At 44.5% G+C, this 25584-nt stretch overlaps 1 protein-coding gene across 1 annotated transcript; it reads right to left on the reverse strand.

Annotated features, from left to right (window-relative positions):
* Positions 1–4292: 4292 nt before the first annotated feature.
* RIOK3 (RIO kinase 3) lies at positions 4293–25348 on the reverse strand. The gene is made up of 13 exons (XM_004579603.3): positions 25146–25348; positions 22013–22128; positions 21312–21457; positions 21110–21217; positions 20803–20912; positions 18522–18665; positions 17492–17619; positions 11793–11990; positions 10454–10613; positions 7972–8052; positions 7790–7879; positions 5661–5768; positions 4293–4733 (listed from the first exon to the last, which is right to left on the reverse strand). Exons 1-13 carry the CDS (start codon positions 25206–25208, stop codon positions 4626–4628), a joined length of 1560 nt encoding a protein of 519 aa, XP_004579660.2. The 5' UTR covers positions 25209–25348; the 3' UTR covers positions 4293–4625.
* Between the last annotated feature and the right edge of the window lie 236 nt (positions 25349–25584).

Here is a 25584-nt window from a genome sequence, read left to right on the forward strand (position 1 = left end):
AGACAGAGGGAAAGATCTTCTGACCAGTGATTCACTCCCCAAGTGACCGCAACAGCCGGTGCTGCACCAATCCAAAGCCAGGAGCCAGGAGCTCTTTTGGGTCTCCCACACAGATGCAGGATCCCAAGGCTTTGGGCCATCCTCGACTGCTTTCCCAGGCCACAAGCAGGGAGCTGGATGGGAAGTGGGGCTGCTGGGCTTAGAACCGGTGCCCATATGGGACCCTGGCATTCAAGGTGAGGACTTTAGCTGCTAGGCCACCACACTGGGCCCGACTGTCTGTTTGGATCTTCTTTTCTTTAGGAGGATGCCTATGCTATGTAGTTTTTTTTTTTTTTTTTTTTTTTTTTTTTTTTTTTTTAAGATTTATTTACTTTTATTGGAAAGGTAGATTTACACAGAGGAGAGACAGAAAGATCCTCCATCTGCTGGTTCATTCTCCAAATGGTTGCAATGGCCAGAGCTGAGTCAATTCAAAGCCAGGAGCCAGCAGCTTCTTCTGGGTCTCCCACGTGGGTGCAGGTTTCCAAGGCTTTGAGCCATCCACTACTGCTTTCTAGGCCACAAGCAGGGAGTTAGAAGGAAAATGGAGCAGGTGGAACACAAACTGGTACCCATATTGGATCCTGGCACTTGCAGGCGAAGGATTAGCCAATTGAGTCATCATGCCAGTCCCTGTTTTGTGTAAGGTTTAACCCAAGTCAGTGTGCTCTTGGCTTGCAGTATCTGATGTATTTCCCAGGTCCATCTAATAAAACCCTGCGGACAGAAGTCAGATTGGAGTGTTTCTTTCCCACAGGAGTGAGCCATCTTGGAAGTGGATCCTCCAGTCCCAGCCAGGCCCTCGGAACGAGCATGGTCTCAGCTGCAAAAATGTCAGAGTGCTTGAGCCAAAATCAGCACTAAGTCTCTGCTGGGTTCTTAATGCTCAGAAACGTTTGTTGTTCCACACCATGGCTCTTTGAAGTACTTGGCTGTATGGTAGATCCTATACAAGACATTTGCACAGAGACCCAGTGGGTGCAGCTGAGGGCATCCCTAGCAGAAGAGCACTGTAACAGGGATTAGCAAGAGCAAAGCCCCTGATGTGGGTGTGGTTGAGGATTAAGCTAGTGTGACTACAACAGTAAGTAAAGCCAGCGCAAGAGGAGGGGCCTTGACTGTGAGCCAGACTGTAGCCTGTCTGCCAGCCCTGTGGATCTTACTCAGAGTGTAATGGCTAATCCACTGGAATATAGGGATCTGGACAGGAAAGGGACCTGATTTAACTGCAGATTTTTTGTTACACACTTATTTTCATTTTATTAAAACGCAGAATGACAGAAGAGAGGGAAATCCAAATGGAGGTGCAGGCTCCTGGCTTTGGCCTGCCCCCCACCCCCCCGGCTGCTGCAGCCTCTGGGGAGTGGAGTACTGGATGGAAGATGTCTGTCAGTCGTATGCCTGTTGTCATTTCTAAAAAAAACATCAGTAGAAAAATACACATCTTCAAAGACCTAAATATCATGGTTCAAAAATACATTCTGAAGGCCTGGCACAATGGCTAAATCCTCGCCTTCCAAGTGCCAGGATCCCTCGTGGGTGCCAGTTTATGTCCTGGCTGTTCCACTTCCCATTCAGCTCCCTGCTAATGGCCTGGGAAAGCAGTGGAGGATGGCCCAAGCATGCTGAACCTGCAGGGAAAACTCGGAAGAAGCTCCTGGCTTTGGATCAGCCCAGATCTGGTGGTTGTAGCCATTTTCCCCACTGGCTGTATTGCTTCACCTTGCTGTTTGCTCAAAGATGTTTTCAGAAAGAGGAAACAACATACGTCAAGAAGGAGAAACGCACAGAGCTGCAAGCTGCACTCTGCACCAGGCTAGGGAACTTCACTCTGCCAAGGGCTGTCTTGCTGCTTCTGCGGCCATCTGTGGGTCATTCAACATCTGCTCACACATTAGCCTGCTGCAGATTCATTCCATTTTGAGCACTGCCAGAAATTGCTTGGCAGGCCCAGACCAAATGACACAACCTAGGAGCCAGCCATTCTCCACCCTACTTGGAAACTCAAGCGGATTTCAACATGTGTAAACTTCTGTAATATCTAAATTCAGATGAACCTGTTCTACTTTTGCAAGCAGGGGAAAAAAGTCTGATGTTTGTTGTATATAAAGAAAGCTGACAATTTTGCTACTGAAAGTTTGTTCCAGCCATCCTTATTCTGATAACATATTTTTAAAAGATTTATTTATTTTTATTACAAAGTCAGATATACAGAGAGGAGGAGAGACAGAGGGGAAGATCTTCTGTCCAATGATTCACTCCCCAAGTGACCGCAACGGCCAGTACTGCGCGCCGATCCGAAGCCAGGAGCCAGGAACTTCTTTCCGGGTCTCCTATGGTGGTGCAGGGTCCCAAGGCTTTGGGCTGTCCTCAGCTGCTTTCCCAGGCCACAAGCAGGGAGCTGGATGGGAAGTGGGGCTGCCGGGATTAGAACTGGTGCCCAAATGGGATCCTGATGCGTTCAAGGCAAGTACTTTAGCTGTTAGACCACTGAGCTGGGCCCTTTGATAACTTATTTTCTAATTATTGTAGGCCACTTCCATTAAAGCGAGGTATGATATCGCTATTTCCGTATTTCCTTCATTTAGCTAACCAACATTTCTCATCTTTTTCCAATCTGTGAAAAATGTAATCTCTCACTTCTAAGAGGAAACAACCATTTGGTAATAGGAAACATAATAGTTGACAATGAATCTGAAACATGAGAAGTTGAGAAAAAAAAAATGTATACTTACAAAATACTGGTTAGGGCCTGGCATAATGGCCTAGTGGATAAGCCCTTGCCTTGCTTGTGCCAGGATCCCATATGGGCACTAGTTCACATCCTGGCTATTCCACTTCCCATCCAGCTCCCTGCTTGTGGTCTGGGAAAGCAGTAGAGGGTGGCCCAAAGTCTTGGGGTCCTGAACCAACGCAGGAGACCCGGAAGAGACTCTTGGCTTTGGATCAGCTCAGCTCCGACTATTGAGGCCACTTAGGGAGTAAACCAGTGGACAGAAGATCTTTCTCTCTGTAAATCTGCTTTTCCAATAAAAATAAATCTTTGGTTAATTTTGTACAAAAAGGGTGACTTGGTGCCAGAATACAAGTTAACATAAGGGACAGGAAGGAAGCACACAAAGGATCAATTCTAAAATGATGTCTGCATTTTTAATTTCCTGAAAAGCATGTTCACAGCACACTCCAGTGATGCCACACAGCAACGGCTTGCTGCTTTTTGTCAGAGTATGTCAGAAAACAAATCCAGGCAAGTTTTAAATGGTTAACAGTATTAAAAATTTCTTTCTCTGAAATTTCTTCAAAGCCAATAATCACCAATCAGTTAAATCTCCGTTTCAGAGCAGTACACATTTCAGAAACATAATGAATACCCAATCCCAAATCACATTCCTTTGAAATGCAGTTAAAACCTATGTAACATAGAAACAAAAATAAATATTTTTATAGACAGAACATGCTTGGCCTTTTAGAGTAATGTGAATGTTAAAAGGTAAGTTTTCAAATGTAAATACTGTCTAGACATTTACTTTTTATTACCAGACAGAAAGCATGGATCTTCACTCAGGGGTTCCAGTAACTCAAGGAATGATGATGTTGCAGCTACGGAACAAACCTGAATCCCAACAACGCCAGTGTCTGTCTGGGGCAGTGAAGGCCTTGAGTGAGGTTAGATCATTCAATCAGTTGGTTAATTTGGTACCCAAGTTATTTTAGTACATACCCTTTAACAGTATTTCCTCATTATTTTGCTATGCTTCTCTGAAAATCAAGTTTTACTGAGCTGTATACTGAAATTTGTCTCACCTAATATGTCAGACATGGTTAAGTCTTGTGTTCTGTCCTTCTCAATAATACACATTTCATTATAAATGTCAAGTAGCCAAACCTTGAGCTACAGCCTATCCTTTTATCTAAATGTAGAAAAGTTTAAAAAGTGAAATTTAAAAATGTGGACAATGAACTTCTCATGTGCCTTTTCTTGGATCTGAACATGGAAAAAACAAAACTGGGTTCATTTTTATGATGTATCAATAAAAACTACATTGCTTTTATGTTTCCCTTGGTCATTCTGAGGACAAATTTCCACTAGTAACATCCATGAGGGAGAAGAAATTTTCCTGTGGAGTCACATTTGTAGTTCAGAACAAGAACTAAGCAGGGCTAACTTTGTCCAATAAAACTTGTGAGGAAAGATGCCACACAAAACTGGGAGGTGACCAAGCCAAGCATGTTGTCACCAAAGCCCCCTGGGAAAACACACCTGCCCCGTCCTCTGTGCCTGGAAGTGTTGGCTAAGCTTTTAGAATTCTCATGAAAACATCTTATATGAGGAGGCCTGTAAATCAGGTCAGCTTCAGTTCGATAACTTAGAGCAGCTAAAGAATTCTATTGTCCTGGTAGAAGCTGAGAGGTAGTGACATTTATTCTCTCGATGCCGAGCTGAACGTTCCACACTTCCGGCCCGTGGGGTACCAGGGGCAGAAAGCGCAGCAGCACCAGTGCTTTGGTGTTTCAATCCCCATGACTCCGCAGGCAGCTGACGATCACCACCGAGCTAACGCAGAAAGCAGCGGGTCCTGGTGCTATTCACTATACAGTACTGGCGGGCCGCCATCGTCTTTCAAAAATGAAGCAGCTTTTCTTCCATTCTTCTGAACATGATCTTCATTCATTTTCTCCAGAGCTTCTATCTACAAAATGAATATGTTGAATATATTTGTCAAATTTCTACTTCATGGAAACCACACTTTGGATTAAGGCAGTATTTTTCTCTTAAAACAAGATCATCCCTTATTGATTCTGGCCTTGAATTAGAATTCTTCCAATGTTTATGTATGTGCGTGTACATGTTCATATGTTCATGCATGGTTTTTACTTGACTATATTAGCTGGGTCGATATTTGGGATTTCTTTCAAGCCAGCACACTAAATCAGGTATGTCTTAATGTGGATTCCATAAAGCCTTCCAGGAACAGTAGCAACAACAAAAAACAAAGTCCAGCATTCATTCAACATTACCACTTACTGAATGCCATTTTCTGCTAGAAGCTGAATTGACAGCGTTCTGTTATATTTTCCCCAGGGTTTAGTTGCCAGCATACCTTGGTCAACCTCAAGTCCTATTCAGGAGTTTGGGAATATACTGCCATCACTCTCTGCTTTGGTGTAATGTTGGAAATAATTAGCTGCTACTTCCCAGTTTCTGTTTGGTTTTAAGAAACCTTCAATGGAGGAAGTTTTTTTTTATGGGTCTGCTCTGATATTACAATGACTGGCATTTCTACCTTTCTGTGTTCATTAAGGGCAAGGATCACGTACTGTTGCTTCTTCCACCACCCAGAGTATTCTTCAAATAACCTTGGTCACCAAATAGAGGAAACAGGACTCTACTGCAAATGTGTCATCCGTTCATCTTACTGAATTCTGGGATTCCCTGACAAGGTGTTTTGCCGCACACTTATCCTAAGTTGCAAGTCAGCTGCGGGCCAAAGCATTGCAACCACAGGCAGCTCAGTGCTGTGCTTTGGGAGGGAAGACAGGATCAAGTCAGCATGTCAGCTCTCTCCTCTCTGCAGCCCTCCATCCTGGCAAGGTGAAGGTGGCTGTGCATCACTTACCTCAGCTAAGAAATCCACCTCATTATCTGCCGAGATATTTAAGCCTGAAACAGCATTGAAGAGTTCTCGTTCACCTAGAGCTTCTTTCACTCCTCCTTTCTGGAAAAACTGGTAAAGAAACACAGGGGACTATGTCAATCAGTGGATTCTGGAAAGATCTCATTGTGATTGGAATAGCAAGATCCATAGCAATCCAGAACTGCTGAACTATCAAAACCACTTAAGCAGGACCCTTGGAACATGCCCCACATCGGGCACCCCGGGATGGTTGGGAGGTTGGGTGTGGCAAGTCCCCTTATCTCCCCTCTTTCCCCCAGATACAGGAAGGAAAAAAGAGAACATGAAAATAATGGTTTCACCCACTTTCCTCAAGCCCTTGATCCTTCACACCCTAACCAACTATGTAAAAATTATCAAAAATAAAAATTAAAAAAAGAAACACAGGGGATATACTTGATTTTCCCATGTCAGTGTAGCTATGCTAAGGTTCCACTTGCCTTTCATTCCCTTGACTTATCTCTTTGACTTTTTGGATTTAGTTTATCACATTGCAACTTGTAATTAGAGCAGTAAGTGGCATCTGTGTGAGATGCATCCCAGGACCTTCAGCGGATACCCAAAAGCATGAATAGCATTAAGTTTCATATATACAACATTCTCCCAACTTTTATATGACAAAACTTAATGTTAAATTAGGTATAGTAAAGAGACAAAAACTATTTAATGAAAGAGAACAATTTTAGCAACATACCATAATAAGTTAGGTGAATGTGATCTGTCAGAATCTCATTTTACTCCTGTACTTGCCCTTCTTGTGATGACATAAAATGACACAACGCCCAAGTGTGAGATGCATGCAGACGAACGAGCAGCACTAGTCAACCACATAAAGATTTACTGCACACCAGGACTTTCACACTGCAACATGGTAACTGAGGCCGCTGAACAAGAGGGTGATTCGTGTCCAGGGCAAAACAGGGTGAGACTCTACCAGACTATTCAGAAGAACATGCAGTTTAAAACTCACACACTGGGCCCTGTGGCGTGGCCTAGTGGCTAAGGTAAGGCAAGGGCCTTGAATGTGCCGGGATCCCAAGTGGGCGCCGGTTCTAATCCTGGCAGCTCCCCTTCCTTTCTCTCTCCTCCTCTCTGAATATCTGACTTTGTAATAAAAATAAATCTTAAAAAAAATAAATAAATAAATAAAACTCACACATTGTTCATTACAGAAATTTCTACTCGATATTTTTGATTGTAATTGACTAATCAAATGAAACCATGTGAAGTGAAACCAAGGATAAGCTGAGGTGGGGAAGCTACTGCATAAAATTGCTTGGCATTGCTTTAATGTGCAGGTGCAAAGCACTAACTTAAAAAAAACAAAAATTTTCAAGTGGGCTCAGTGATTATTTCTGATATGTACCTCTTCTGTGCGTTAGGAAAACCACTCCTACCTCAGTTGTTGCTAATTCCCCATTTGCTTAGAAATGGTAAACAAACATGACCCAATTCTGTGCTTCCTCAGTTTTCCTCTCTTGTGTATTCTCTCTCACACTGAGGAGCCTGTCTTCTTCTCAGTGGTGATAATAAGAGCATTAATATGCTTGCAGGTCTACCGGGTACAGGCTGGGCATCCCCCATCCAGAACACCCGGGGCCAAAAGTGTTCCGGATTGTTTTCTGGCTTTGGAATACTTGCATATATATAATGAGGGGTCTTGGGGAAGTCTAAATAGGAAATTAATTTATACTTTGCATCCACTTAATACACAAAGCCTGAGGGTGATTTTATACTTTTTGGCCGCCACCTGATACCTGAGGTCAAGTGTGGCAGGTTCTCCTCAGATCTGAGCATTTTGTATTTCAGAAGTTGGGTCAGGATACTCTCCCTCTAGCAGCTTCTGTTCTAGCTGCTGTAATACCAGCAACCAAAGGCAAAACTCCCCAGGAAATTTTCCTTACGATGTCAGACACAGAATTGAATTCTTGCTGAAAATCAAAACTGATTTTTACTTCCTTATCCTACAAGTAGCCAATATCCCCTCGTTCAACTTCTAAGATGATGTCTTCTTACTTACCACAAAGGCCTGTCACATCTCACCAAAAAGTACATACTGGATGCATGCCTACCTGGGAGACATTCCTGCAGTCCCGGAATAGGAATTCCAAGCCATGAGGATGGGTTGGCTCTACCGACTGACTGACGTCAATCAACCAGACCTATTTAAATACAAAGCATACATCAATCTATTTACTTTCAACAACTGACTTGGAGCAATTTAACGTAAACATCAACAAAATGTGCTCCTCACCTTCCCAGCATGCCACAGCATGTTGTACTCGCTGAGGTCAGCATGGACAAGAGTGCACTCATTATACAGCTGCTGCATCAACTGTGCGGAGGGAAGGCAAAGACTTCAGCAAGAAAGGAACGATCCCAACTCACCTACAGAGCTAAAACAGGGAATCCCACCAGTATTTTCCAAAAAGAACGAGGTGGAAGCACCTATTTCCTCATTATCTATGTCATCCAGCTCTGGGTTTTTCCCTTTGGTGTTTCAAATGGAATGTGGGAACAGCAGGACAGTGGCAATCAGTACGTGACATGCCACACCCTTGCCAACAGGACAGCAAGGTCAGGTTCAAGGGTCAGTTCCAGACTCCCACACTAGATCTGCGGTCATTAATCAGAAGACCTTGGTAAGTCTGCTTCCACTTACAAAAGGACAGCTATCCTATTGAGACCTCTAGGGGGCACACACAAGGGAAGTTGAACAAACCAGGGATGGAATTACAAGTAAGTTAGATTTATTTGGGTGAAAAAGCATTTTGAAGTCCACACATGATTTTTTTCATGATACGCATTTCACATTAGCTTTCTGAAGATCCATACAATTTCCAAGTGAAAAGTATTTCCTGCCAGATATGGCAGAAAAGAGAGCTCATCCTTACAAATTAAGTGGTATGATGTATTCATTGTTGATGGTGACCACTAGACTCAGAGCTGACATCAACGCTGACGAAATGGAATTACATAAGACAGGTTTATCACTACTTCCTCTCTTCCCTGGCCACCCTGCCTACAGACAGACTTGATTTTCCTTTTGGTGCTCCTTCTGGAGGCGGAGACGACCTTTTCTCTAGGTCTATCACAGCAAGTTAACTGGAACAACACTTTTGACATTCGTGTGACATGAGAACTCCAGGCAGAGACTGAAGAAACATGTAAATTCTCCAATGTTCAATTAAAGCTATATAGAGAAACAATGACAGTCCCAGGAGACTTATTTATTTGGAAGGCAGGGCAACGCAGAGAGTGAGAGAAAGGAGAGAGAGAACAATCTCCCATCACCCTCTGGTTCACTCCCCAGTGGCCACAGTAGGAGCACATAATTCCATCCAGGTCTCCTTTGTGGGTGGCAGGGGCTCAGGGACTTGAGCTGTCCTCTACTGTTTACCCAGGTGCATCAGCAGGGAGCTTGATGGGAAGTGACGTAGCCAAGACTCAAATCAGAGTTCCAATAAGAGATGCCAAAGTCACGAGCAAGGGTTTAACGTGCAGTGCCACATCGCCAGTCTCGGGAACATTTTCTAAGGCAAGAATGTCCTCAGGTTGGATATAACTGCTGTTCAGAGCAGGCCTCTTCAAGATTCCTCTCTTTCAGCTTCAACACTTGAACTAAATATCTTCAATTCTCATCACTACTTTCTCAGATACGTTGAAACCAAATCTGCTTCACTCTAATTTTCCAGCAATCACAGATATGAGAGGTCTTCAAAAAATCTTGTGAAATGCATAATATGGAAAAAACTGCACAAATTTCAATTTCTTTTGCATCAAATTTTTTTTTCAATTCCACTTTTCTTGAATCCTTAGACACTCTCTCGTATTTCTAACACTGTTAGAGCCAGGCAAGCGTGCGCAGTTACGCGGCACTGGATCTGTCAATGTACTCAAGTTGTGAGAACTCTTACTAACATCAGCAATGAAGCCTCCTCTTGCGTATAAGTCTGTAATTTTTTCAAAGCTGCTCAAGACAGACACATGTTGATAGAAAAACATGAGTACTTCATCATAAACTTCAGTCTGTCCTTGCCGCGATATCTGAAATAGAATTATCTGGGATTTTTCTTTTAGAAGGTACAAGAGGGACACGCATTTGGCACGGCAATTCAGCCACTCCTTGGGACACCCACATCCCATACTGAAGTACCAGGGTTTGAATACTGGCTATGCTTTCCATTTCAGCTTCCTGCTAAACTGTTCCATGGCAGGTAGCAGGTGATGGTTGAGGCACTGTGGTCCGCACCATTCATGTGGAAACCTGAATGGAGTCCCAGGTTTCCAGCTGGGGCTGGGACCAGCCCTGGCTGTTACAGGCATTTAGGGAGCAGACCAGTAAATGAAGGAGCTCACTTTCTCTTTTCCTTTGGCTTCCTATATGTCTGTGTGTGTTCAAAACTTATTTGAAAGACACAGAGATCTTCCATCTGATGTTTCACCCCAAATGACTATAATGATGGGTACTGGGCCAGGCAGAAGCCAGCAGCTTCCTCTGGGTCTCCTAGGCACATCAGCAGATGCTGGATCAGAAGAGGAGCAGCCAGGACTTAAACTGGTAACCAGATGGGATGCCAATGTTGCAGGCAGTGGCTTTACCCACTATGCTACAATGCTGGCACCTCCACCTTTCAAGTAAACAAATAAAAAGAAATAAACTTTTAAAAAAGTTTATAGGAATTGTTTTGAAAAGCCAGTATGTGAATACGAATGCTTTCAAAGGCACAACTTACATGAAGAGTTTGGTAGTAAGCGTCTTTCAATTCTTCACTACTGAGCTTTACTTCTTTTAATTTAGGGGCTGGAACTTGATCTTGGCCAATAAAAGACATAACTAAAATGTGTTTCTTGAGCAGTACAACTGTTGGACAAGGAATTCCAGCTCTCTGCATTCTATATAGAAAGAAATGATCAAGAATGTAAAGATTAGGTAGAGAAAATGTATCATTTATTCAACAAATATCTAACCAGGGCCTGCAAGGAACGGACATTTTATTCTATCTGGTAATATGGGAATATTAAGACAGTAAGACTCAGCCTCTGCCCTTCGGGGAAATTCCGGGGTTGGGAGAAATGACAGAGAGGAGGCAGGGACAGTGCAGCTGGGGGCATGCAGTGGAGAGGGGTGCGATCACCCAGCACCAAGAAAGCCACCTTAGAAGGAGAGGTGTGGAACAGGATTTAGCCAGCAAACACAGCAGACACATTCCAGAGCACAGCCTGTGCGCTGAATTCAGATCAGGCCACACTGCTGGATCTGCTAGCGGGAGGAAGGGTGTTATGGGCCAGGGCTAGAGAGACAGGCAAGCTTCCCGTCACCAAAGGGCTCTGCACAGGACCCAAAGACTGGGGGAAGGTGTTAAAGCAGCACTAGCATGGCGAAGGATGAGCTCTCACTGACAATGGAGATGGGAGGGCAGCAAGCCTTCTTAGAAAACTATTCTACTTGCAAGTTCTAAGCAGGAGAATTTTCCAACTAACATATATGGATAATTACTTTGGAAAGCAAACATCTTCACAAAAGAACTAAAATCCAGCTTTCCATGGATTAAGATAATGGTAACTTCTATTAATGAGAAGTGTTATTTATTAATTTCTTGGTTGAGTTAACTAATTCCCTAATAGAAAATGAACTCTTTAGAGAACAGAGAAACAATTCTAATAAATTAGAGTAGAATAATTTGACTGACAAGATGCTACCCTCACCAAACTAACAAGTTAAATTCCATAAACCATCTATCCAGGGAGGTGCGGTGGTGGCAGTTCATCATTACACTAAGCCTAATTGGAAGCTGGGAATTTTATTTCTGGGAAAAGTTTAAAAGAAAACATGTACACCTATGACAAAATGTCTCAAAATGCCTTGGTTTCCCTCAAACTTCACCGAGGAAAAAGAAAATGAGTTTTTCACCTTAAAGGTATGCTTTTAGGTTAGACATGGAACAGTTTCCTTAATGATAAGTTTCATTAAATACTAAAGTCCTAAATCCATTCATTATTTTAATAATTTATTTCAGGCCCAAGACAGGAAGGTAATGAGCAAGGATGTTCTAGCACAATGAGTTTCTTTACCTGGTGAGATTGTGCATTTCTTTCTCTGCCCACATGCGGATGATCTTACGTGGATTTAGTTTACTGAAGCGATCTTTAAACCTGAAATCATCTTTAATATATTTGTCACGATTCTTAAATTCATTAAGGGTTGTTTTAAATACCTTGATGGCACATTCTGTGGGTATAGCTTTACAATCCTCCTTCTCTTCATCCATGCTAAGTGGGAGAAGAAAAACCAAGTCAGTACAAGCTGCCAGCTGACAGGTGAAACAATCCCAAAATAAACCAACACTACCTTCTTTGAGAGTGTCAAGTTTTGTATTTTGATCCTTCAAGTGTTAGGTTTTTTAAAGATTTATTTATTTTTATTGGAAAGGCAGATATACAAAGAGGAGGAGAGATAGAGAAGATCTTCTGCCCAATGATTCACTCCCTAAGTGACTGCAATGCCCGATGCTGCACCAATCTGAAGCCAGGAGCCAGGAACTTCTTCCGGGTCTCCCATACGGGTGCAGGGTCCCAAGGCCCTGGGCCATCCTTGACTGCTTTCCCAGGCCACAAGCAGGGAGCTAGATGGGAAGTGGGGCTGCTGGGCTTAGAACCGGCGCCCATATGGGATCCTGATGCGTTCAAGCCGAGGACTTTAGCTGCGAGGCCACACTGCCAGGCCCCAAGTGTTAGATCTTAACAAAACTTGAGGTTTGGGTTTTACTTATGAAGTACAGCATCTGTCCATTCCTAACTGGCTTAAGGGATCAGCATTATCTATTTTCTAGTGCAAAATGGCCTTCGCCCCGATCTCTGACACATCTTGGATGTGTTACCCAAATGCCACCTCATTAGAGAAGACTTCCTTGTTTTACTCATCAAAACCACCACCATTCACTATGACATCACCCTGCCTTGGCCACTGGCACAGCACGAATCTGGTAACTATTATCTCGGGGTGGGGAGCGTACACTCTTTTAAAGCAGGGGCCTCCTGTGCCCTCTGCTGTACAGCCCCCACACCCAGCTGAAGACCTTTTATGGGGCAGCTGCCCAAGCACCTAGTGAGTGCACGCATCATCTTTCACACAGAGACTTTGAACAAGGAAGCAATTTCCAACACTACAGGCTTTTCTAGAGGCAACAGGCTAGGTTCTGACATTAGCTTCCTTCCACTGGAACAGCTTAGCACAGGACATGAGACATTACCCAAATACACAAGACCAGCACCACGCAGGCCAATTTATAAACTCACCTTCTCATTTTCCTACTATAAAAAGACAAACTTTTTTGTCTCTTAGTAAATTACATGTCCTATGGTCTAGGTTTTATTTTTTTTTTTTAAGATTTATTTATTTTCATTGGAAAGGCAGATGTACAGAGAGGAGGAGAGATAGAGAGGAAATACTTTCATCTGATGATTCACTCCCCAAGTGACCACAACCGCCAGAGCTTAGCCGACCTGAAGCCAGGAGCCAAGAGCTTCTTTCGGGTCTCCCACGCAGGTGCAGAGTCCCAAGGCTTTGGGCTGTCCTCGACAGCTTTCCCTGGGTACAAGCAGGGAGCTGGATGGGAAGCAGGGCTGCTGGGATTAGAACTGGCAACCATATGGGATCCTGATCTGTGCAAGGTGAGGACTAGCCGCTAGGCTACCCCGCCGGGCCCATGGTGTAGGTTTTAAGTCCTCTATATCAGTTTCCAGTGTGCTTATTCAGCTTTATTTCCTATCATCTCTAAATACAGACTTTCTAATTTGAACTTAAGCCCTCCACCCCTGGCTTTTTTTTTTTTTTTAAATGAATTATCCATTTGTCCATCTCTTTAAAATGATCATTTTGGGGACCAGCAAAGTAGCACAGTGGTTAAGCTGCCACCTATGTTGCTAGCATCCATGTGGGCAACTGTTTGTGTCCTGCTGCTCCACTCCCAATGTAGCTCCCTGCTAACACACCTGGGCAGGCAGTGGAGGCTGCACTGCACCCATGTGCAGTCCCAACAGAAGCTCCCAGCTCTGGCTTCAGTCTGGCCCAGTCTGGCCACTGTGACTGGGGAGCAAACCAGGGGATGGAAGGTATCTCACTCTTTCTCCTTCTAACTTTATCTTTCCAATAAGTAAAACATTTTTAAAAGTAAGCATTGTTTTTATGAGTACTTTTAGAAAAGAGAACAAATTTCTGTTAATACAAAATTAAACTTGTTCAACACACCCTGCAGTTAAACCGATGTTCCCACTGATGAACACTCCCCACCTCTCCAAGCAATCAGCACACTGAACGGTAGATGGCCAGTGCTGAGGAAGCACGCCTAAGCATCCATATATACTATTTCCTATACGACTTTCAAGATGCAGATAGTAGTATACTGTCTATATGTTGTAACTTTTTACATTCAACATTAGGATTCCTTTGTCTATTTCTAAACTCCAGGTTAAGATCCAACTTCATCCTGTACGTCTCCCCAGATGTTCCAATGCCTATTACCATCTTACCCAGGACCTCACTCCTATAACTGCACATGCAGCTATGTAAGGGAGTAATGACTGGCCATAATGGCTCTGGCTGTACTGTCCCTCTCTTGATTACAGCATAAACTCCTGGAGAGTACTGTATTCTACGAAAAACCTAGCAAAAGTTGCTACTCTAGTAACTATTGATCACCTGGATATTCCTGCATAGTCACATACCGAAATACCCAAAAAAATAGAGTGGTACAAGGTACCAATCATGAAAGGACTAAGACTCACTGAGAAAACAAAAATCCTGAACTTAGAGTGTAATCTCTTTTTTTTAGGAGCAAAGTAAAGAATGTAGTATGCGTGACAATTTCTGGACGATTAGAAAAAACCAATAGTTATCAGAGAAAGAGTTGTGGAAAAGGAGCAGGCAAGAGACTTTGAGTTTTAGTCCTTTCTATAAAGAATTAATCTACTGCCATGAATAACTTGTACGAAGCTAAGCATTACACCACAGCAGGTTCAGCTGCCATCTGGGATGCCTGCATGCTATCCCAGAGTGCTGGTCCAATCCCTGGCTGCTCCGCGTCCAGCCTAGCTATCTGCTAACGTGCCTGGGAAGCAGCAGATGATGGCTCCAGTACTTAAGCTCCTGCCACAAGTGTGGGAGACCCACATGGACTTCCTGGCTCAGAGCTAACGGCCAAGAACCAGCTGCTGCAGACATTTGGGAGCGTGAACCAACAGATGGAAGATATCTCTCTTTCCCTCTAGTCCTATAAATAAATCCTTTTAATAAAATAAGAAACTACTCAAGAAACCCAAGTCAGAATTTGGAGGGAAATAAAGCATAAAGGAAGAAATAAATTGCTTATTAAGACACAGACATATATAATTTGTTTCCAAAAAATTTGATTCCAAAAAAACCCCAAAATTTGATTCCGTTCATTCTCCCCGAAATTCTATGAAGTTCAGTCTTCAAACAAGGATTAGTAACTTGCTCCAGACCACATAGCTTGAAACACTTGAGATCAAATATTAAGCTTACATTTGTACCTTCTTTATTTCAGAACTTAACAGCAATCATTCAAGGTATGATTAAATATGTATGTCTCCCAGAAAGAAAACTGAAGGCCAGGACTTAACCAATGATTGGCCAAAAACCATTTGAATTCTGAGGTACTTTTTTTTTTAAGATTTATTCATTTTAGTGCAAAGTCAGATGTACAGAGAGGAGGAGAGACAGAGAGGAAGATCTTCCATCCAATGATTCACTCCCCAAGTGACTGCAACGGTGGGTTCTGTGCCGATCCGAAACCAGGAGCCAGGAACTTCTTTCCGGGTCTACCACGCGGGTGCAGGGTCCCAAGGCTTTGGGCCATCCTTGACTGCTCTCCCAGGCCACAAGCAGGGAGCTAGATGGGAAGTGGAGCTGCTGGGATTAAACCAGCGCCCATATGGGATCCCGATGCGTTCAAGATGAGGACCTTAACCATTACACTATCACACTGGGCCCATTCTTAGGTGCTTTATAAACTTTAAAAAATCCACAATAACAACAAAAATAGAACATTTGCTGCTATCTGCTTTAACTTTTTAAATCAACAATGTCAAGGTAAGGCCCGCTGCGATAGCCTAGTGGCTAAATCCTTGTCTTGCATATGCCAGGATCCCATATGGGCACCGGTTTGTATCCCGGCTGTTCCACTTCCCTTCCAGTTCCCTGCTTGTGGCCTGGAAAGGCAATAGAGGACAATCCAAAGCCTTGGGACCCTACACTCATGTGGGAGACTCGGACGAAGCCCCTGGCTCCTGGCTTCAGACTGGCTTGGCTCTGGCCATTGCAGCCACTTGGGGAGTGAAACAGTGGATGGAAGAGCTTTCTGTCTCTCCTTCTCTATGTAAATCTGACCTTCAAATTAAAAACAAAAACAGGGCCCAGCGGCGTGGCCTAGCGGCTAAAGTCCTCGCCTTGAAAGCCCCGGCATCCCATATGGGCGCCGGTTCTAATCCTGGCAGCTCCACTTCCCATCCAGCTCCCTGCTTGTGGCCTGGGAAAGCAGTTGAGGACGGCCCAATGCATTGGGACACTGCACCCGCGTGGGAGACCCGGAAGAGGTTCCTGGTTCCCGGCATTGGATCGGCGCGCACCGACCCGTTGCGGCTCACTTGGGGAGTGAATCATTGGACGGAAGATCTTCCTCTCTGTCTCTCCTCCTCTGTGTATAACTGGCTGTAGTAAAATGAATAAATCTTTAAAAAAAAAAAAACAAAAAAACAAAAACAAACCAAAAAAACCCAAAAAACCCAAAAACCAAAACCAATGTCAAGGTAAAGGAATGGCTGAAGTCTCTGCAGACGGCTTCCAGGGCAAGTAAGCAGATTACACGGTTTAGACACACTCTAGCCAGGCTCCACGTCTCTCTTCCTTGTGACACTGTCTACTCAGAAAGTCCTTGTGACAAGTTAGGTGGGTAAGATCTAAACTGGCTTAAGGTCTTCAGAAGACATTTTCTTAAAACATGTGAGCGTTATTTAAAAGTAGAATTTCTTAAAATAAAGATCAAAGTTACAAGAGAGAAGTCAGTAACACTAAATGCACCTTCCTGAAGCTATTGTAGAAAGACCCCTAGAAAGCCCCGGTTCAGGGCCCGGCGCGATAGCATAGTGGTTAAGTCATCGCCTTCCATGCGCTGGGATCCCATATGGGCACCGGTTCTGGTCCCAGCAGCTCCTCTTCCCATCCAGCTCCCTGCTTGTGGCCTGGGAAAGCAGTGGAGGACGGCCCAAAGCTTTGGGACCCTGCACCCGAGTGGGAGACCCGGAGGAGGTCCTGGCTCTTTGGATTGGCTCAGCTCCAGCTGTTGCGGCAGGTGCGCTCACTTGGGAAGTGAATCATAGCACGGAAGATCTTCCTCTCTCTCTCTTCTCCTCTCTGTGTATCTGCCTTTCCAATAAAAATAAATCCTAACAACAACGACGAAAAGGCCCGGTTCAGGTTCTGCCGCGTGCACAGTGGCTGGTGTGCTGCCTGACTAGCAGGAGGTAATACTTCATAGAAAAAAATACTGGAGGATCTACACAAAACCATTAGTGGTTACTTCTGAGTAGTAGAACGAGTGATCATATTTTTCCTCACATAGCCCTGTCTAAACTTTCTATAACACTCTAAGTGACGCTGGTTGCCACGCAGCACTAGCCTTGTGGAAAGCCAGCAGCCACAGGAAGAAGGTACTAAGCTGCTGTTTCTGTCATGAGATTGTGTGGCTCTCATTTACCTCCCGCCATAGGCATGGAAGACAACAGATTCCTTTCCTGTACTAATACAGCCAGTGATTGCCTCCAACATTCCAGAGTTGATCATTTTATACATAAGTAGACGTGTCTTAGGATCGACTGCTTTTTCCTGTAAAAGATAAAGAGCTATAAGTGAAAATAAGAGTTAATCATCCATTTTCTGAGCCATTTTTAATCTCTAACATTCACAATAAACATTTACTTCTTAGCTTTATTACTTAATTTACCTACAAGTATACATAACAGGTTCCTAAAAGAGTACTGACAAGATACAATTAATTCCCATAAATGTAATTCTACTATCCTTGGAAGCGAGTATCTAAAAGAATATTCGAAATCAGACACCAGAGGAGAGACACCTGGGATGAGCCATGCGGCCGGGATCCGAGGGGCAGCTCACACGGAGAAAGACAGCTAACAGCAGGTGGTAGCAATTTCAAATCTGGGCCACAGGAGGTTGGGATATCTTGAGTGCGGGCCCAAGAGGACTTTAAGAGCTCAAAGCAGGGTGGAAGTCTCCTTTATACCAAGGGCCATTTGGATTCTTATAGCATCATTCACAATTATCAAATTAAAAACTAGCCTCCTTTAGGCTTACTGAATTTCAAGCCCTACCTGTGGTTGCCCTGCCAAGATCCAGGGCAAATGGTTTTGTGGACTTTATGTGGTTTGCAGGCCACAAGTTGCCCAGCTTTGGTTAAGGCAAAGCCATTGCAACTAGCGAGCACAGGGTGGGGAAAGCCACTGAAAGACTTCGGGGGTAGCTCAGGCATGGCACATGTTGGGTAAAAACAACTGAGGCCCAGTTGGCCAACCAGCCAGGCCCACCCACAGCCAGCACAGGAAGTGTCTGAAGGTGAAGAGGTTTGTCGACTGCACCTCTACCTCACCCTCAGAGGAAGCGGTGCCTGCTCTCCAGATACCGAAGGACAAAGTTTTGTGTTATTTTCTCCCCGACAAACAAGAAGGATGACTGTGCCCAGTACAGAGATGGGACCCAAGGGCCCTCACCGCGGTAGAATGCTCCTTCTTCTCATGCACACGGGCGCTCCGGCGCTCCTCGGAGTAGGCATGCTGTTTCAGGGCATTGAAAACGTGGTTGGATAGTTTCAAATCCATTCCAATTCCATCTCCAACCTGAAAGCCAGGCGCAAACTGCCAGAGGAAGAAGAAGAATTAGAACTGAAGCACTCTAAGGCAGCACAGTGTTAGAGATAGCAACCATAAGATTGGCCTCCACCTGGAGGACGATGCTATCCAAACACAATCCACAAGGACTACAGGGAGAAATAAGAGAAAGAGGAGTAATACTGTTTAAGCAATTACAGCCCAAAGTGTTTATTTTCACGAACAGCAAACACTTAATCACACCTAAAAATAAGGTCTTTCAACATATGCTTTGCACCTCCCTTCTACATCCATCAAGGAACAAATTACGATATTGTGAAGCCTACACCAAAACTTACTAAGGAAACAGTTTTATAATTAATAATTTTGGAGCAGGCTAGAAAAATGTGCCCAGAGCAACCATGACAATTATGTTCTAGTGCTCAACAAATGCATAAGGCAGCTACTAGCTACTAGCCACATACCTGTAAATTAAAGTTAGTTAACATTAAAATTAAATTTATTTAAATCTATTTAAATTAAATTTAAAATTTAAAATGTACTTCCTCAGTTGCAAAATTTCAGGTCCTCAATAACAATTGTGACTACCATCCTGGAAAGTCTAAAGGATATTTCCATTTTTACAGAAAATTCTACTGAAAAGCACTGGTGTTGAGTCAGGTCCGGCATTATTAAATCTTTTAATAAAAGATTTATATTAAAAACTTGTACTCTAAACCCTAAATATTTTATATTAACCATAATATTTGTAAAATATTACTTTAAATGTATACTTACTTACGTGCATATTTCTTTCTTTCTCTTACTATCCGCTGATCTGAACATTCCCCAAATGTTCTAAATAACCGAGACGGGGCTGGACTACAGCTGGGAGCTGGGAATGCAAGCCAGCTCTCCACCATGCGCGCCAACTGCTATCTCCCAAGGTCCCCATTGGCAAGAAGCCGCAGTCTGAAGCCTGAAGCAGGAATCCACCCATGTGGGCTGCAGGCAGCCTACCCAGTGTCTGAACTGCCAGGTCAAATGCTGGTCCTAGAGGGTTACTATTTAAAATTACATTGCTGACTTTACATAGTTCAGACACAAGAAAAAAATTCAAAAAATACATGGGCCAGCATTACAGCACACTGCGTTAAGGCCACATGGTTGGATGTTCAAGTTCCAGTTGCTTCACTTCTGATCAAGCTCCCTGTTAATGGCCGGGAAAAAGCAAAAGAAAGGAGTACTTTGAACCCTGCCACCCACGTGGTACACCTAGAAAAGTCTTGGCTCCTAGTTTCTGGTGTCGGCCTGGCCTAATCCCAGCTGTTACAGCCATCTGGGAGTGGACAAGCAGGAAGAAGATCTAGAAGATCTTCCTCTCTGTCTCCTCTTTCTCTGATTCCAAATAAATCTTTAAAAACAATTTTTCTTCTTTTAAAGTGGCAACAGGGATTGATGCTGTGGCACAATGGGTAAAACTGATGCTGGCAGTGCCAGCATGCCATTGGGTGCCAGTTCAAGCCCCTAATGCACCTACGGAACCAGCAGAAGATGGCCCATGTGGAGATCCAGAGGAAGCTACTGGCTTTGCCACTGGAGGAGTGAACTAACAGGTGACCTTTCTCTCCTTTCAAGCAAGTAAATAAATCTTAAAAACAAACAAACAAATAAGCAAAAAACTATTTCCAAATATACACATGTTGAGTTCTTTTGTTTTTATTTTGGGATTGGGGCCATGGCACAATAGGTAAGCTGCTGTCTGCGGAACTGGCATCCAGCTGCTCCACTTTCAGTCCAGCTCCCTGCTAATGTGCCCGGGAAAGAAGTGGAAAATGGGAATTGGAAAAAATTCCCAAGTCCTGGCTCCAAATTGGCTCAGCTCCAGCCATCACAGCCATGCGGGGAGTGAATCAGTTGACGGAAGATTCCTTTCTGTCTCTCCTCTTTTTCCCCTCTCTGTATAACTTTGCTTTTCAAAAAAATAATTTTTAAAAAATGTATTGTTTTAGTTTGAGGTACTTAGAGTTATAAGTGGATCCGTTTTCAGGGCATTGCTATCTTCTCCTCTAAAACATTTTAGCAAGAAGAAAAAAGATTTTCAAGATACTATATTTAGAATACAGTTTTAAAATTTATTCAAACTAAAGTTCCAATTGCAAGAGAGATACTTCCTTTAACTTACATTTTCCATTCTCGCTGTGTTCTTTCTCCCACACACAACCTCATCGTGTTTGGTAGTGATGTCTTTTCCTTTTCCAATAAAGCCCTTTTTGGGAGTGGGAACTGGTTTTGCTAAAGGTAATCAAGACAAACCAAGTAGATCACATTAACAAAGGCTAAAGTGTAGCATTCAATGAAAAGACACTTGAATCCAGTGAGAGTAAATTACCATATATGATTCAAAGATGAGTGGAAAATGAAAAAGGCTCCCTGGCAAAAGCTCGCCCCTCTAATCCTCCATTCCATCCCAGAAGAGGCAAGCAAGATACCTGGTCTGTAGGGATCATCACGCGTGTCCTGCCAGTCAACCTCGTCTTCAGAGCTGTCACTGTCTTCATAAGGATGCACTTTTCGATAATTTTCAAAAGAAATAGAAACTTACAAGGAAAAAAAAAAGTTGATGCTTTATTTAGGGGCACAGAACACGCACTTTCTATAGCCAAAGGAGTTGTCACCAAGAGCTAAGAGTACCTTTGCTGTCTCCATTGAACTTCTTCTCTTCACGCCTCAGTTGTGCGTCATATTCTCTGTCAAATTCCATCTGTAGCATCTGGGCCAGCATTAGATCACTGGAGGTGTCAACATTTTCTCCAGAGACAAATGGTCCATCAGCAGCACTATACAAAATAAGGTGACACAAATACAATGTGTGTGCACACAGAGCCTATCGAGTGAGAGTTCACTGTGCACTGTGCATGTCAAACTTGTACTGATCACTGGGAAGAAAGTCTACAAACTATTTGCCTCTACTTGCCCAGCTAGGCTGTTGCCAAAGGTACGGCTCCTCTAGAGTACCAAGAGAGCTTGAGCCCACCATCAAACTTGAACTGCAGCCCCAAATGCATTTGTTCTGTGTTCTACTCAAGGAGGCACAAACATCTACACAAATGATAAGCTATAAACACATCATCAAAACTGTACCTTATCTACTTCAATGCTGCATTAAGATGAAATAGCAAAGTCAACAGAAACAGTGGTTTGTTCATAATATTGAAAATCTACACAGGATGAGGATCAAAACTGCGACATCAGTGGAGGCATCCTGTGATGTTCCTTCTACTGCCTTCCTTTTCTAAATATATTTGCAAAGCATTTGTCGGGAGAGTCACAAATCAAGTCCTAAAACTTTGGACTGACGAGTTGCTAGATGAAAGGCTGTAAATTTTACTTACGCAACTTCAGGAAAAGCAGCAGCTTCTTCTTCCAACTGCAGTTCTTTAGCCAGCTGTTCGCTCATGACGTCAGCCAAAGAACAGGACATTGTATTTTGAGGTGTGGCCCATGGACACTGTTTAAACAGAGTAGTAGCTCAATTGAGTTCAACTGATAATGAAACAACCTGGAAATAACTTTATCTTATGAAAACCAAACTAGTTACATCAACCTCAAATAAAGGACTAGCTATTTGCAGAAATGATACATTAGAAGTGAATACATCTTCTACTCAACTCTAACTAGGATGAGTACAACTATAATATCCAAAAGTACTTTGTGGGGTCTGGCTCAGTGGCCTAGCGGCTAAAGTCCTCGCCTTGAACGCCTCGGGGTCCTATATGGGCGCTGGTTCTAATCCCGGCAGCTCCACTGCCCATCCAGCTCCCTGCTTGTGGCCTGGGAAAGCAGTCGAGGACGGCCCAAAGCCTTGGGACCCTGCACCCGTGTGGGAGACCTGGAGGAGGTTCCTGGTTCCCTGCTTCGGAACGGTGCAGCACCAGCCGTTGAGGCTCACTTGAGGAGTGAATCATTGGACGGAAGATCTTCCTCTCTGTCTCTCTGTATATCTGACTGTAATAAAATAAATAAATCTTTAAAAAAAAAAGTACTTTGTGGGGCTGCCATCATGGCACAGCATGACAAATCGCCACTAACAATGTAAGCGTCCCATACTGACTGGGTTTAGTTTCTGGCCGTTCCACTTCCGCAGCTCCCTACTAATGTGCTTGGGAAAGCAATGGAAGACGCCCAAGTGCCTGGAACCCTGCCTCCACATGGGAGACCCTGAGGAAGCTCCAGGCCCCGCACCAGCCCAGCTCCTGCTGTTGCGGTCATTTGGGGAGTGAACCAGCGGATGCGAAGATCCTTTCTCTCTTTCCCTCCTTCTCTCTACGTAACTCTGCCTTTTTCAGAGAAGCTTATTTGTGAAGGGACCAGGTGAGTGGGGCAAGAAGAGGGAAAGGGAAACAAAGCCAGGAGGTGGTGTGCCTCTCTAAAAAAAAAAAAGGAAAAAAATACTATGGAGCGGGCTCGGCAGCGTGGCCTAGTGGCTAAGGTCCTCGCCTTGATCCCATGTGGCTGCTGGTTCTTATCCCGGCAGCTCCACTTCCTCTCTGTCTCTCCTCCTCTCAGTATATCTGACTTTGTAATAAAAATAAAATAAATCTTTAAAAAAAAAAAAATACTATGGAGCGTCAGATGATGACCTCATCACCGTCATGAAGATGGCGGGTGGGGGGGTGTGTACTCGTGTTTTCTAAGGAATTAGGTTTAGAACACAAAAATTTTTAAAGATCATTTTCAAGCTTTTAAAAATCCATTTTTCAGTCATTTGAAAAGCAAATGTCAGACAGACACAAAGAGACCTACCAACCGCTGATTCACACTACAAATGCCCTCAGTGGCTGGGGCTGGGCCAGGCCATGGGCAGGAACCCAGAATCTCACCTGGGTCTCAGCAACTCAACTACTTGGATCACACCTGCTGCCTCCCAGGGTCCACATCAGCCCGAACCTGGATTCCGAAGGCGAGGCAGAACTCTAACAGGGGATGCAGCAGTCCCACACAGCATCTCAGTCACCGACCCAAACACCTGCCCATGAACCCGCGTTTGCACAGATGGACTCAAGTTTGCTCTCAGTGTTTCACTACACCACCTACGCCTACTCCAACACAACACAACAGACAGAATGGAAACAGCTGATGGGAGAATTCAGCAATCTTCTGTCTAAGTAGGATGTGCAAGAGGTTTGTAAAACGAATAACAAATATCCTCTTCACTAATGTTTTGTTTTAAAAAATTTTTTTAATAGAAACATGCTACTTGTGTTAACATGTAACAATTTCCAATAGTTCCACCTCCTGCCCAGAAGCTCCTGTGAACACTTGGGTCTTCCCAAGCTCCCATCCGAGAGGGAAGGACACTTCCCTGTTGTGCCTGGGAAAGTCCCAGGAGCACTTGTTGTTGGCACTGAACACAAAACGTCACACTTGTGTGAAGCACATATCACTGACACTTTGGGAAGTGAGACGCATCTTTAGGTTAGGGGAGGATTCTGAATAAACTATGCCTCCTCTGGCTTTTTTTTTTTCTTTAGCCAGTCATGGTGGAGGATTAATGGAGGCGTGTAATACGTACAGCATACCTTTATTCATCTCCTCTACTGCTGTTCTCATTCAATGGGGCTTGAACATGATGCTGTAAACAAAGCCTCAGCATAAAACACACACACACACCAACAATACACAGATGTAACCATATTTGTCAATGGAATATCTTAGGTGCTCCCCACAAACTGTATCAGAATTTTCACAAAACTGTTTTTCTTTTACTTCATCATAGCTCTTTGCTTCCTTCTGTGCTGCGGCCACCCCCTGAAGATGAATAGGTAACTTTTTAAGTGGAGCCAGTATTCTCCATCAGGATGCAAGGTACAGCGAGGAAGCTAAAACAGCTGGGTCCCTTCACAGCCAGTCTCGCTCCCCATCACAAACTCCCAAGAGACAGAAGTTTTCCATTCTTTTAATGAAGGTATCGGGGAAAAACAGCAGCACGGAACCCAGGCATTCAACGAGAAACAAGTGTTTTCAGTTCGCTCATCGAGGGAAAGCATGATTGGGCTGAAGGTGGAGACGATAAGGAGAACGCAGTCTGTGCTGAGCACCTGACCGCGAGAGGGTGGGAGCGCCGCGGTTTTATCTTTTACTCTCCTTCAAAAACAAGGCATCGCCGCCACGGCCACACTTGTCACATCAAGGAAACCGCTTTCTAAACCAACTTTCTGCGTGTCAGGCTGACTCATGTGGCTCAGGACAAAACAAACCCGTGCTTGTCAACATCTGTAAAGCGAAGACTGCTACAACATACGAACGGAAAAGCAGAAAGCAAGGTGCTGGAATACACACAGACCAAACCCTGGCACCGGGGGCGGGGGGTTGTCTATGGGAGGCCCCGTCACCCTCCGCACGTCCTCCCGGGCTGGGGTCCAGTCTGCTCAAGGAGCGGTCCACCGCCTGAGAGGGCTTGCCTCTCTGGGAAAGCACTGGTCATCCAGACAGGTACGCCAAGCCGCGACCACCCCATTTCCTCACCTTGCTCGGGCCCCAGGCCGCTGCCGGCCCTGGCTCAGGCGACGCCACTCCGACAGGATCCATGGGAGAAGGCTTCTACGAGAACAGAGCAGAGAGGCGGCAGGGTGGGAAGCAGGCTCTGTCGAGGAGACAGATGTGGCTAGCGGCCGGTGCCGGAGCTAAGGTGACAGATGGCGGCGGTGGCCGCCGCGTCCGGAACTAGATCTCGTCTCTTCCGCCCTCATCGCTGGGATACTCGCTTCCTATTGGCTGTCTCCGCCTGGTCCCACCCCTAGGCGCCGTGCCCCGCCTCGCGTGCTGTGCGCCTGGCGGCGGGGCAGCAAAGGTGCGGCTGGTCAGCAGGGGTGAGGCTGCTCCAGGCCGTGGTCACTGTGTCCAGGCGGGGCAGGGGCAGGTGTGGCTTCCTCCAGCTCGGACTCTGCCCTGTCCTCGGCTAGGC

Source organism: Ochotona princeps, chromosome 18 (genome assembly GCF_030435755.1).
Source record: "Ochotona princeps isolate mOchPri1 chromosome 18, mOchPri1.hap1, whole genome shotgun sequence".
Lineage (NCBI taxonomy): Eukaryota > Metazoa > Chordata > Mammalia > Lagomorpha > Ochotonidae > Ochotona > Ochotona princeps.

Coding starts and splice junctions, on each gene's coding strand:
- RIOK3 (XM_004579603.3), bottom strand. CDS start 25,208: ATGGATCCTGTCGGAGTGGCGTCGCCTGAGCCAGGGCCGGCAGCGGCC. Junction 20,913..21,109: donor TGATGATCCCTACAGACCAG/GTATCTTGCTTG, acceptor GATTACCTTTAG/CAAAACCAGTTCCCACTCCC. Junction 10,614..11,792: donor GAAATGCACAATCTCACCAG/GTAAAGAAACTC, acceptor CTTTCTATATAG/AATGCAGAGAGCTGGAATTC.